Source organism: Zootoca vivipara, chromosome 16, assembly GCF_963506605.1.
Source record: "Zootoca vivipara chromosome 16, rZooViv1.1, whole genome shotgun sequence".
Taxonomy (NCBI): domain Eukaryota; kingdom Metazoa; phylum Chordata; class Lepidosauria; order Squamata; family Lacertidae; genus Zootoca; species Zootoca vivipara.
The window spans coordinates 2185149-2199803 of record NC_083291.1 but is presented as its reverse complement, the minus strand read 5'-3'; the positions used below and the strand labels follow the sequence as shown (position 1 = coordinate 2199803).

Genomic DNA, 14655 nt, shown 5'->3' with positions numbered 1-14655 from the left:
TTGGGGTAATTACCGTAGATGGGTCTAATTCCTACCTTACAAAGCCTCAGAGAGGCAGTTGTCTTCCTTGAATGTCACTGCTTTCTATTAGTTTTTTCAGTAACTCGCATGTTGCATGAAAAAGGCCACCTGGCAGGTCAGTCCTTGGTATATCTAGGTAAGCCAGGGAACAACTTCTACCTGCAACACCATGGAGAACCATTGTCAGGCAGTTTACAGCTGGGATGAGGAAACCGAGGCTCACAACCTACCGGTAATTCTATGCACCCTAGAGATGGCAGAGAGAGAGAGAGAGACTCAGATTGTCCATTGTGGGGAGGGGACTCTGCAATCTTGCAGTGCAGCAAACACTGCCCACTTGGCCTTGACCAGGTATCAGCTGCAAATTGATTTTTCCTCTGGGTCAATGGAAGGGAAAAGGGTTCCCCCCTCTGTTTCAGACAACATTGAGCTAGATGAACAATTGTCTGACTCGGGCACAGGATGGTGACCCAAGGGGGTGGGATTAGTGTGCACGTGGTGGTGGGGAAATGGCACTGGTGGCGAGTTCCTCCACCTTTTTTCCGGAAGAAAAAGCACTGGAGGCTTTTCATAGTTAGCAAGGGTACGTACAACATCCACAGAGCCCTTTCTGCAGATCGCTTCCATTCGGTGTGGGACACCTGCTGCCATAGACATGGTGAAGATGGGGAAGGGGGCAGAAAGAAGAAGGGGGGCAGTGATTTTTCCTTCCTTGGAGGTTTTCATGCAGAGGTTGGGTGGCCTTTGGCCATGGATGCTTTAGCTGAGATTCCTGCATTGCAGGGGGTTGGACTGGATGACCCTTGGGGGTCCCTTCCAAATCTACAATTCAGCTCACATTTAAATAAAACAAGACCTGGCAACGGCCGGTTTTTATACTTTAAGCAACGGGGACACCTTCTCCCTTTCCTATTCCCTCCACCCGCAGCCTGGGCGCATCCTGAAACCTGAATGGCACATTCAATTGCCTGCCTGCCCCATGACTGCAGACTAACAGGCAGACTGCCTGGCTCCACCGCCGCCAGCCAGGCTTTTCCTCCCCACCCCGCCGTGTTTGGATCCCTATCTATCCTGAGGAAGCGTTCCGGGGGGGCGGGGACGGACGGGACAGGGGACCTGGGAACATGGCCCTGCAAAGCTTTTGGTGTTTTGGGTTTTGGTTTTTGCCATGAAGAGTCCCATGCACTTAAAACAAAACTTTAGACCCGCCCCCTCCCCATGCAAAACACAACAACAGGAACACTGATGCGCGTTTGCTTCCTTCGAGAGGAGTCCGCGCAAGAGCAGCGCAAGAGCAACAGACCCCCCGCCCCAATCCCTGCTTCCCCCCCCCTCCTGCTTTCCAGAGACAAATGCAGGTTGGAATGCAGCAAGGGCGGTGGGGAGCGTAAAGCCCCACGCTCTCCGTGGCGCATCCCCGCATCCAAACGAAACAGGATGCATAGGATCGCGCGCAGCGCTTAAAGCTTGTTGGCTAGATAGACCACGTGACGGGGGCCCGGCAGCCTCGGCGCAAGCCTCGGCGACTTTGCGCAGGCGCGCTGTGGGCGGGGAGGACGCGCCCCCGGGGGCCGGATCAGCTGGCGGGAGGCGTGCGCTCTTGCGCTCCCGGAGCCGGCGGCGGGGGCTGTTTTGGTGCGGAGCTCAGCGGGCAAGAGACTGGGACAAAGCAGCCGCCGACGAGGCAGCGCGACCAGCGGAGCCCCAGGCGCGCGGCCTCCTCACCCCGCGCGGATGCTGCTGCGCGGATTCTCTTCTGCTTAGGTTGCGCCGGCGTTGCGCGCCCCCCCCCATGCTCCTTGCCCGGGTCTTGCTGCCATCATGACCACGCTCCGCTTGTGGGACCACCTGCGGGCCGGCAGCTCCGAGCTGGACTGGTGCGAAGACAACTACACCATCGTGCCCGGCATCGCCGAGTTTTACAACACGGTGCGTATCTCGAACTCAGGACCTGAGCCCGGAGAGGAGGAGGAGGAGGAGGAGGGTGCATTTGGAAGCCGAGGGCCCGGAGGGTTGCGTGTGGATTGGAAAGTACGTGCAAATGCACGGTGGTGCTGAATGCATGACGTTCACACGCCTTGGCTCTTTCCCTTCCCTGCCGCTCAATTCCTTATTTATTCACAAATTGTTATTTTTTAAAAAAACAAATGCCACCTCGTCGTGGAAATGCAAAGTGAGGTCCTGGGCGCAATCGGACTTGCAATCGGATCCCGGAGACCTTCAAGTCGGGCTCCGATTTCTGCTTTGGCGCTGCCTATCAGTTCTCAGCCTTGGTCCAATTGGGAAAAGGACTATTTTGCAAAACGCGAAGAGGATACCCAGTGTTGTATTTTAAAACTGCAGCTACTGGCGAATAGCTTTATTTATTTTTTATTCGAAGGGAGAGCTTGTCTTGGTAAAACAGAATACGCTATGGTCGGTTTTACTTTCAGGAACTAAGTGGTTGTTTATTATCCTAGTCTTCATATTTTCAGAAAGTGAGGGGCCTTAAAATACAACAAACTATCTTTTTATTATTTGAATAGCTTGCAGATATGGAACTGTGGATCAGATCGTTTCCATGGGAGTTTTTTCCCCTTTGTTTTTCCTGGCAGAGATGCTGTAAATAAAATCAGAGAAAATCCCCCCAAAGTCTGCAGTCCCTTGAATCCCTTTTGAGAGGAGCTGGGATCACGGACTGTCATTTTTTCAGGCTGTTCAGATTGGAAGATAAAGCTTAAATTGCATGCAGTGGATTAATGGAGCAAAGCAGATTTTTCCATCTGTTATCATCTTAAGCTTTAACTTTACTTTAGAAAAGGGGTTGGCAGAAGGTAGATTGTGGATCTCTGGCTGATTTGCAGATCAGCAAGTGTGCCGACTTAATGGTTCAACAACTAAAACGCTGCAAATTGGGCACCTGAAACTTAGGAAACCTGAAGGGAAATTCTGGTGCTGTACTGAGAGCAAATTTCTGGCTTTCACAAGCTTGAAGTCTGGCTTTCACAGCTTTAGAAAAATGGCCTTCTCCCAAGGAACTTTCAGGGCTGATTTACATATTAACAAATTATTCTATGCCATCAACTCTCTGTAGAAACAATGCTATTTTGCATGTAGGTTTCCACACATTGAGGACTGTGCATTCATGCAAAAATGTGGCCTGGATGCATGCTGGTAACATGTTAATTTAGCCTGTTAATAAGTCCCCAACCCCACCCCAAGAAAAACTAGCTTGCAAACTAACTAGCCTCCTGACCGCACACGCCTATGTTATGTCAATAGCGTGTTTAAACAGCCCGGAAGAATAAGAATAATCTTTCTTCCATCTCCAAAAGGTTCCCTGCTTTTTTTTTTCCTGTGGCAATTTATAAGCTGGCACTTAATTCCTACCTCCACAATATTGTGGCAATGTGTGGAGCGGCCCCTCATCCCATGGGACAATTGCTGCATCCTTTCCTGCGTTTCTTCGTTTGCCGATTTGAAAACACACAAGCCGTGTTTTTCCACTGCAAGATGTTTAAAGCCATTTGTGACCCAGAATAAAGCAGTATCAAACAGAAATCCACATTTGAACGTAACTCCCCACCCTGCGTACAAACGTGCGCACACAGACGTAGGATAGAGGTAGCAACAACAAAATAGGCAACAAATGGGGTGGTGGAAATTGTGCTATCATTGTCCTTCCACCTGACTTCAAAACACGAGGTCACCTGGAAAAGGCCAGTGTGTTCCTTTTCTCAGGATCCTGCTGTTAGGAGCGTGTTGACACTTCAGCAGCATTTCGTGGCTCGCCTCAGGTGACAAAATGCCTTGAGCCACAGGAGGAGCTGTGTTGCGATGTGTTTTGCCAGGGCTGAAGTGCTAGCCCAGACCAGAACATCCCATGGATGGGCCGAAGCCAAGTGACTTCTGTTCAACTTACTCTTCTTTGCACGTGCAAGTCTTTCAATGCCCTCAACCAGAAGAGGAAGAAGAAGAAAGGGTTCCTCAAAAGAGGAATTCAAGGAGACCGAGCTGCAAGTGTTTCATGGCGCTTCCTTTCTTCTGGCTCAAAATTGGGGGGTGCATGGAGAGTTTTGTGACACCCGCTGCCCAGTTGGCCTCTTTCACGGCGTCCACCACTCCTGGTTTGGTGGTTCCAGCCTTGGCAGTTGTTTTCCAGGGACCATGCCCCTTGGCCGCTGCCATTTTCGTATTGTGTCAACATGGGGGGGGGGAATGTCTTCTCTAGGCAGTTGAGAACACTGCATGTCCTAGAAAGAGCTGACTCAGGCAAAGCGGTGGTCTAAGTCAGGCGTCGGCAACATTTTCCGGCTGTGGGCCGGAGCATTCCCACGGACTGTTGTCCATGGGCTGGACATGCGATTTCTGGCACTGTGCTGTCCATGTCCGGGGCGCCCGAAATCGCTTCTGCTTATGTCCGCAGCACCGAAAATCGCTTCTGCGGCCGCACAGACACAACTTCCCGTGCGTGGGGGGACTTGCCGAGTGGGTGGCTCGTGGGCCGTATAAACGGCCTCCATAGGCCGTATCGGAGGTTGCTGATGTATAGTCTAAGTCGTGCATGGCATGAGGTCTGTCTACACCATGGGTAGGCAAACTAAGGCCGGGGGCCAGGTCCAGCCCAATCGCCTTCTAAATCCGGTCTGCGGATGGTCCGGGAATCGGCGTGTTTTTATATGAGTAGAATGTGTCCTTTTATTTAAAATGCATCTGGGTTATTTGTGAGGCGTAGGAATTCGTTCACACCCCACCCCAAAAAATAGTCCGGCCCCCCACAAGGTCTGAGGGACAGTGGACCGGCCCCCTGCTGAAAAAGTTTGCTGACCCCTGGCCTACACCTCTGTCTCAATTTGTTTGTCAGGGCAGGGATAGAGTCTTGGAGGAAAAGATGTCGTTTTTATTTCTGCCTCCTCTTATCCAGATATTTGCCTGGGAAAGTGCTATGCTTACTCTGTTGTGCAAGATCCCTCTCCCGCCCCCAACATTTTTTGTTTCGGTTTGTAAAATACCACTTTATTTAATCATTCCTTTCTGCTTATTTCCCCCCCCCCGTTTTCCCCCTTAGATAAGCAACATCTTATTTTTTGTTTTGCCACCCATATGTATGTGCTTATTCCGACAATATGCAACCTACTTCAACAGCGGAATATATTTAATATGGACCCTCCTAGTGGTGGTTGGTAAGTCCTTCTGTGTCTGTCCTATGTGACCTGAAATTTTGAGAAATAATATTCATTTATTTATTGTTTGAAAATGAGGTGGGGGGTGGGAGTGGACAACAGATAAGGTGCTTGTAGAACGTGCCTGATTTCAGAAGTACAATACACTCCCAAAATAAAATATTGGGAGTTGGGTGCCATTTTGAGCCTCTCAGTACCCCCTGCTGGGTATTAAACAAGGTACTTTTCCATTACTACAAACATTATGGGGTAAGTCATGGTTCTTCCAGTTGGATTCTTATTCTGGGATGGCTTCTCCTCAAGCCTACATGTTTTATCCACTCTCCATTTAATCTGGATTTAGCCTTTCTGGCAGAAATCCAATAAGTTAAAAAAGAAAAGTCTGTTGCCAGCGACCCATTTCTGCTAATTTGCAGATTAAGTCCCTGCCTGTAAGCATTTAGGTTGGTTTCGGTTCTGGTCTTAATGGTCTTGGGAGGAAAGGCAGTGTGTATTATTTTGCTTATCTCAAAAAGTGGGAGGCCGGCCCTGCTGTTTGCTCAGCCAGATCCTGAACTACTGAGCAGTTCATTTCCTTGTTGCACCTTCATACACATCCTTTAACACATCCTTACAGTTTCTCAATTAAGGTCTGCTATGAGATAACTGACTGTGCAAACACCCCCCCCCCCCCGAACTCTCCCATTAATACTTTGCTCTAAAGTTAATTTTGAAGCTTTTTGGGGGGGGGGTTCGATCTTCAAAACCTAGCCCTTCGCTGTGTGTTTTGGTTGCTTGCTTGCGTTAAATCTTCAGGCGCTCGTCTGCGCAAAGCCGCCTGGCTGTTGTTGACTCTGGCCGAGAAGAGAAGAGGACGTTTGAACTGTTCTGTAATGACCTCTTGATTCCGAATGTGTTCCCCCTTCCCAGGAATTGGATCTGTCTACTTCCACGCCACGCTCAGTTTCCTGGGTCAGATGCTTGACGAACTCGCTATACTCTGGGTTTTGATGTGTGCTCTGGCTTTGTGGTTTCCCAGAAGATATCTTCCCAAAATGTTCAGGAACGACAGGTAATGTCTCTTAAGCATTGGCCTTTAAAGAGGGGGCTACACTAATAGCACCTTGCGCATCTCCTCGGAAGAGGGCAGGAGGAACTTCCCGTAGGCATGAGAGAATGAGAAACAGCTGTAACCCAGAGATTCTGACATCACCTTTAAATCTCCCGCTGGATCGAGAGCTTCTCTCACCTCTTTGTCCTTTGGCCACGATTCCTGGTGTCCATCTGGTTACAACAGGGCAATGGATGGAGACGGGATGGTGAGAAGACAGCACTAGATTTAAAGAGAGCCTCTCCAGGTTGCAGCTTCGCAACCTAGTAACAACAACAACAACAACAACAACAACAACAACTTTTTATTCTTTATACCCTGTCCATTTGTTTGGGTTTCCCCAGCCACCCTGGGTGGCTCCCAACAGAATATTAAAAACACGGTAAAACATCAAACATTAAAAGCTTCCCTAAACAGGGCTGCCTTCAAATGTCTTCTAAAAGTCAAATTTAATCTGTTCCGGACATCTGTTCCAAAACCAAATGGTTCTCAAATTAAATCTGTTCCGGACGTCCGTTCCAAAACCAAAGCGTTTGCAAAACGGATTAACCCGTCCCAGACTTTTAAAAACGACCTCTAAAACAGCAATTTAGCATGAATTTTACTATCTAACGAGACCATTGATCCATAAAATGAAAGCACGGGGCGGGCGGCACCACCGAGAAGGCCCTCTGCCTGGTTCTCTGTAGCTTCACTTCTGGCAGGGAGGGTAAAAATAATAGTAAAAATAAGAGAAGCTAAAACCCCTGTGCTCAACTAAATCATCACCAATCACACAAAGCACAACCATTTCAACAATCAATTTTCTTCCAAAGCGTCAGACTTCCTGTCCTTTCTATATTTCATTCATTTTAAACCTGTTGCATAAACTTATCTACATGTTTGGTAATAAAGTAAAAACGTCTATGTCTGTTTCTTTTAACATAAATTATTTACAGAGGTTGTTCAAATGCTGCTACCGAGTTTAAGTTATAGCATCTGTTCTTGAGGTAATTCTTGAAGACTTCCCAATTTGAAATAAACTCCTTCTTAGGTTTGCCCTTGATCTTTTCAGACAAATTATCTAGCTCAGCATACTCTACAAGCTTCCATAGCCACTCTTATCTAGAGGGGATTTTATCACTTTTCCAGTGCGTAGCAATGAGTCCCCTTGCAGCTACTGTGGCATATAGAAAGACTTTTCTTACATTCCGGGGAATATCAGGGCCCGTAATATCAAGTTCTTCCTAAACATCTTCCTAAACATTAGGAAGAACTTCCTGACAGTAAGAGCTGTTTGGCAGTGGAATTTGCTACCAAGGAGTGTGGTGGAGTCTCCTTCTTTGGAGGTCTTCAAGCAGAGGCTTGATAGGCATATGTAAGAATGCTCGGATGGTGTTTCCTGCTTGGCAGGGGGTTGGACTGGATGGCCCTTGTGGTCTCTTCCAACTCTATGATTCTAAGTAAAAACAATTTTGGATTTTTAAGAAGAGGTATTTTAAATATTTTTAAAAGTTCTAAATAAATATCCTTCCAAAATACTTTGATCTTTTTACACACACACCACATGTGATACATGGTACCGCCTGTTTTTCCACATCTCTGGTAGGTTTTAGTTTTATTCCTTTCGGGTGCTTCTGTTGATCCCAAGCCTAAGGGACTCTTTTTATATATTAAAAAATCCAGGGGCCGATTTAAAGCAGCAGTGGGCATTCTCTCTGGAGTCACCACCTGCCTCGCCTTCATCAAGCCTGCCATCAATAACATCTCGCTGATGACGTTGGGTCTTCCCTGCAGTGCCTTGCTCATCGCAGAGCTGAAAAGGTGAGTGTCTGTCTATATGTGACAAAATAGCTCTTCTGCTTGAGGGCAACATTTGGATGCCTGCTTACCATTTGAAGCGAACACGTTCCGGACGTGTGACTTACCTGTGGGCAGGGTGGCATTAACACACCTGGAATTAAGGCACAAAAGGACTTCAATGTTCCCACAGAAATCCCAAGCATCCGGACAGGAGCTGTTTTTTGGGTGGACGACTTGACAAGGTGATAAATGGTTCTGTAAATAACCTGGGTGCGTTAGAATAACTTCTCTCCCTTAGGGTTGCAAAGCAAAATATCTCGTCACATCCAAGAGATGGCACAGGCTCCCAGTTTGAAAGCTGCCATCTGGGCCTTCAAAAGGGGCTGCGATGCTGAGAAGAGGGTTTATAATTTTTAAATAATTTATTTATACCACATCCATCTCTCTCTCTCCCCCCCCCATTTTTTAAAAAAACACCAGCTGTAACTTGCCTGGCTGTTAGTCACCATCTAAATGTTCTCATTTATTTGGAAAGCAGAAATGTCAGTGGAACTGCACTGGGATGAGAACCCCCTTGGGCAACGTGGGGAAGTAACACACCCTAACTTTAACCGCCAATCCTTCTTGCAACAGTGTTGTGGGAAAAGTAGGAAGACGAAATCAAAGTACCCCTTCACATGGGATCATTTGTTCTATGGCATTCGCTCCTGCCATGCGCAATGACGGCCATCAGCTTGGAGGGCCTCTAAAAGAGGCTTAGACTTTTTGTGTTTTAGTTGGAAGCCTTAATTTGCTTTTGGCTCGTGGCTTTTTGTGGGCCACATGCTTGGGGTTTTGTTTTTTTTAAGAGTGCTTTTAGACGATGTTCTTGATATTTGTTTTCATGCCATGACCTGCCTTGGGCCAAGGGGGTGTATGCAACCGTTGCCCCTAAATGTACAAAGCTTATCGTCTCCGAGTTTAGCTCACTTCTTACTTAACCTTGGGTCAGATGTCATTCCGTCGCTGTGCTTTTAATGGTCTCCTGACTTTCAGATGCGACAATGTGCGAGTCTACAAGCTGGGACTCTTTTCTGGCCTCTGGTGGACTTTGGCCCTTTTTTGTTGGATCAGCGACAAAGTATTTTGTGAGATCTGGTCGTCATTCAACTTCCAATATTTGCACTGCGTATGGTGAGTCCATCGTGTTCGGATTCCAGTCCTTGCCACAATTCCCGCCCCCCCCTCTCTGCCCTCCGTTTTCCGGTGTTACATCTTGCCATATTTGTTGGTTTATGGGACTATATAGAAAATTCAGAATAGCCTTCACCAACGTGGTACCTGTCCCGCCCCCCCCCCGATGCCCATTGGCCCTGTCCCCAACCCCACACATTGGAGGGCACCATTTTTGTTAAAGCTGGTCTGAGTTCTCAGTGTAGTCTGTGAAGGCTGATCCAGACACTACAGGCATTCAACTCTGTTGCTTTTACAAAAATGTGCGTTGGGAGTGAAAAAAATGTTTTGTTGCCCTTACTGCTGGATTTGCATTCCTAAGGGAACAGCCCTGTACTCGGGGCAAAGCGCAACTTTTGCCTGCCTAAGGTCCCAGCTTCAGTCCCTGACACCTCCTGCTTCAGCCTCATGGTGGGTGTAAAAAAGGTAAAGGGACCCCTGACCATTAGGTCCAGTCGTGACCGACTCTGGGGTTGCGCGCTCATCTCGCATTATTGGCCGAGGGAGCCGGCGTATAGCTTCCAGGTCATGTGGCCAGCATGACAAAGCTGCTTCTGGCAAACCAGAGCAGCACATGGAAATGCCGTTTACCTTCCCGCTGTAGCGGTTCCTATTTATCTACTTGCATTTTGATGTGCTTTCGAACTGCTAGGTTGGCAGGAGCTGGGACCAAGCAACGGGAGCTCACCCCGTCACAGGGATTCGAACCGCCGACCTTCTGGTCAGCAAGCCCTAGGCTCAGTGGTTTAACCACAGCGCCACCTGGGTATATCACCAGCTAAACATCGTGATAGAGTGATACATCGTGATGCCAAAAAGGAAGGGGTGTGAGGTGCCAGGGTGAAACTGCCGATGCTTCCGCCAGCGCCCGGCCTGTGGGGGGAGGAGCCCCGGTGTAATAATAATAGTAATAATAATATAATTATTTATTATTTATACCCCATCCATCTGTCTAGGTTTCCCCAGCCACTCTGGGCGGCCCCCAACAGAATATTAAAAGCACGATAAAACATCAAACATTAAAAGCTTCCCTCAGCAGGGCTGCCTTCAGACGTCTTCTAAAAGTCATTTAGTTGTTTATCTCCCTGACATGTGACGGGAGGGCATTCCACAGGGCGGGTGCCACTACCGAGAAGGCCCTTCGCCTGGTTCCTTGTAACTTCACTTCTCACAGTGAGAGAACCGCCAGAAGACCCTCGGCGCTGGACCTTAGTGTCTGGGCAGAACGATGGGGGTGGAGATGCTCCTTCACGAGGCACTGGAGTGAAGCTTCTGACAGTGCCCAGCATATGGAGGAAGCAGGCAGCCTGCCTGCTTGGCCGGAGAAGGAAGCAAAGGTGACCCCCCCGCCAATATACCGCCAGGTTAAAAGCCCATCGCAATCTGGCCCTCAATCCGGCCCTGGACAATGTATTGATACATCGCCCAGGCCTAACACACGGTTCCTTATTTTAGATTTGCAAGGAATATCTGTTGCAAGCTGTACTCAACCTTCTCCTTTTCTGTTCTTTCCCCTCAGGCACATCCTCATTTGCATCGCCGCTTACCTGGGCTGTGTGTGCTTTGCCTACTTCGATGCCGTCTCGGAGATCCCTGAGCAGGGCCCGGTCATTAAGTTCTGGCCCAGCGAGAAGTGGGCTTTCATTGGGGTCCCTTACGTCTCCCTCCTCTGCGCGCACAAGAAATCGCCCCTGAAGATTACATGATGGCGGCGGTTCTAACATGCAGGAGGAGGAGGAGAGGCCAGAGAACGACACCCTTGCGTTGCTTTCTCTCTCTTTCTCTACAAACTGCGGTTCTGCAAAGGGAGCCACGAGGACGTCGCTGCATCTTCCCTGCCTCCCCCCCCCCCTGTCTCTGGCTCCCAAGCAAAGTTCTTAGGAGTGAGCAGCAACGGAGAACTCTTTTGCACCCCTTCTCTGTGGTTTGGGCAGATCTGGTGTCCCCCCCCCCTACTAGAAGTCTGAATGATAGTGCTGGCAACGTTTTGCCGTGTGCATTTTGCATAGCGTTCTCTAGCTGGAACTAGACGTTGTGGGAGATGTGAAGTTGCTGTTGAAGAGGCACCAAGCCAGTATCGCCATCTCCTTTTTTCCACCACTGAACTTTGCCTCGCTTTTAATTGGCTGCCAGCTGCTCTTGCAGGGCGGGGGCGCTCAGAATGCTCTGACATCACAGCATGTCCGCCTTGACAATGCCATGCGGGGTGGGGGGGTGGGGGGAGGCAGCCGCCACCCGATTTCCCATAAAGCCCAGCTCCTGACAAAACCCCTCCGGTCAACTCCGAGAGAGTATTTATACAGGCAGTCTTTTGTTGTGAAGCAACCCCAGGATGCAGCTGTTTACTGAAGGCTTTTAAAAGGTTTGCTTTGTAGTTCTACCATTATCGCCTCTCTCGCAGACTTGGGAGGGTATTTATACCGACAGCTTCTTCAAGGACGAAATATCTTTCTAGCCAGTCCAGTCAGAAGTTGTGGGGGGGGGGCAGGGATTCGCAAGGAAATACGTTTTGAGAAGCCGGCTTTTCTTCTCCGTTGCTTGATTTCGTAGTTTGTAGGCTTAACACTGAGGCTGTTCTGCTCACTATTCTGCTCTAGGTCTCCTCCTGTTGTCCTATGGTAAACTCATTCTCCCTGGGCAGGAGCATGGCCAACTTACGAAGGGCAGCTGGGTCTGTGCTGTGACCCTTTCCCCCTGCTGATTTCTGCAGATCAGGCTGCTGCTGACGGCATAGGAACAAGCCAGTCCAGGCTGCCCCTGCCTTTGTCCACTGTCCCCCTTACTTGGCAGGGTGATGATCTAGTGGCCACATGCCATTAGTTGCCACTTGAATGGGGGGGGCGGGGAGAAACAAAAATTGCATGTATCTATTCAGAGGAAGTGGCCTTTTTCACTTACGGTACCTTTTTGTGATGTTCATCTCCCTGGGCTTGAAGGCCTCGAACTTGTGCAAATTTGTAGCTGCTGCCTCGGATCCTGCTCTCTTTACTCAGGGCTATGAGGCTGGCGGTGTGGAAGACCCCTCCGGAGAGATGCCTCCGATCTATTGGCGTGACTGCATCGCTCAACCACCATTTTAAGCACAACTGAGGGCACTTGGTGGTGGAGGTGGGTTGGGAGTCCCGGGACAGACCTCTTTCTCCCCCTCGCCCCCTGAACCTTCCCCAGTTGGAATGCTGGCTGCCTTGTGCAGCCCTTAGACCCGGCTTCCTCAACCTCAGCCCTCCAGATGTTTGGAGACTACAATTCCCATCACTCCTGACCGCTGGTCCTGCTAGCTAGGGATCTTGGGAGTTGTAGGCCAAAAACACCTGGAGGGCCGAGGTTGCGGAAGCCTGCCTTAGACATCACACATTGGTTCAATCCTTGCTGCTTTTTCAAGTATTGCAGCAGAATTCTGGGTTGAGTTGGCAATGCAACTGGAGGAGAGCGGGCAGATCTCTTTACAAGGTTGGGCCTTTGAGGGCAGTGTGAATAAGGTATTCAATGTTAGTCCTACTCAGAGCTGTCCCATTAAAACATGGACTTAGTTGGGCTGGAAAATGAGATGGTGGGTTAAAAGTTCTAAATGCATGACAACCTCTCCTTCCATTGAGAGATTTGAATTGCAAGATCTAAGAATGAACCCTCAGATTCCGATCCACTTGCTTGAGCTCTGAGCTTCATCCTTATTATTTGGGGTTGTTTGCCAATCTATGACGAACAGCAGACTAAAAAAAACACTGTTAGGTGATTGTGGGCAAGAAAGCAATTAACCAATTAAACACTTCATTATTAACATATAATTAATCTATTAAAAATCAAGGCCAAGGTGTCTCGACAGAAACGACAGCCAGAAAAGTGTGCATCATATATATATATATATATATATATATATATATATATATATATATATATAATATATATATATATATATATCATATATATCATATATATATATATATATCATATATATCACAGGATGCACACTTTTCTGGCTGTCGTTTCTGTCGAGACATCTTGGCCTTGATTTTTAATAGATTAATCCCCACCAATGAAATGAGATGTTAAAACAAATAAATAAAATAAAATCCACATTTAGCTAATGGTGCCCCAAGTACTGCTTGAAATGACTGAAGATGGCTTTATTATCCCACCTTCATTTCCCTTTTGGTAGCAACTGAATAATGCATTGAGTTCTTGGAAAGAGATTAATGTAACAATAAGCCACCAGATTTTTGAAAAACCGATTTACCTTTTAACCTGCATTTAAATCCCCGGCTCTTTGCGAGCAAATAAATGAACTCGGAAAGGTTGAAGTTTAGCTGTCAAATCTGGGTTGGGTTTTTTGCCACATGTTGCCATGACAGAGTTTTAGAGAATGTTCATGCAGAGAGCGCTAATATTCTGGCACCTGTTTTAGTTTTAAGGAGGTTGGAGTTTCGTTTCAACAACAGCAAAGACTGGTTCACAAGCTGAATTCATGAAAGCTGTTTCAACTTTCAGGACCACATGATGCAAATCTATGAGCCATTGGCACAATCTATAACATCTGATCAGAAAGCATGATCATTAATATAGGCTTCAGAGAATCTAGCTGCTTTGGAGAGTACAAGTGTCTGACATCATTTTTTGGGATCCCAACTCCAGGTATAACATACCTTGTTCTAAACTGTATTCTAACCCCGCCAAAAATTAGCTTTTTAATTTTACCCACCTCCATGTAAAGCTGAATGACAAACCAGTTTTAATGTGATAGGTGTTTCCTGCCTTCTCCCTTCACAAGAGCTAGGAAACGGACCAGGTAGCCTTCCAATTAAGCATAGTTTCCTGTTTTGTCCAAACCAGGGGAAATTATGGTTAACACTTTGAAGGAGCCGGGATATTAAACCACCATTTGAAGCTGGCTTCAACGCCTGGCTTGGGCAGAAGCTACTCAGTAACCATAGCTCCCTGGTTCCAACAAAGAGTGGTGGAAGGAGTCTTGGTTTGTTTTCTGATGTACACAAAAGTTCACACTTTAAGCTGAGATATGGTCCCTCTAACTAAATAAGCTGAGAGCTCAAGCCTGATTTCTGATGGGCCACCTAATGGACCCAGGTGAGATACCTCCATGTTTTGCTGTGACAGGAGCATGGCTTACTTCCTTGTCAGATGTGTGGCGCTGGCCTATGGGGCAGTCTCTCCCACTTCCGGCTCGGAAAACCCACGGCAAGGCCCATTTCAAACCAAAAGACTTTGTCTCTGGCTGACCCCAAAATATTTTCACGCAGAAGAGCCTAGATAGGAATGTGCTGCCCTTGTTCCTATTTATTTTCTTTGCACTTCTCGTTGCTCCAATTTATTTGATGTTTATTAGGGTTTTCAGGGTAGCTTCTTCGGTCTTTGTTTTTGTGTGTGTTTTTTTTT

General features: G+C 47.8%; 1 protein-coding gene across 1 annotated transcript; it reads left to right on the top strand.

Annotated features, from left to right (window-relative positions):
- Positions 1–1594: 1594 nt before the first annotated feature.
- On the top strand, positions 1595–13118 carry ACER2 (alkaline ceramidase 2). The gene is made up of 6 exons (XM_035097100.2): positions 1595–1950; positions 5069–5183; positions 6093–6234; positions 7939–8076; positions 9091–9228; positions 10787–13118. The coding sequence occupies exons 1-6, from the start codon at positions 1843–1845 to the stop codon at positions 10971–10973; spliced, it is 828 nt and encodes a 275-aa protein (XP_034952991.1). The 5' UTR covers positions 1595–1842; the 3' UTR covers positions 10974–13118.
- The last annotated feature ends 1537 nt before the right edge of the window (positions 13119–14655 follow it).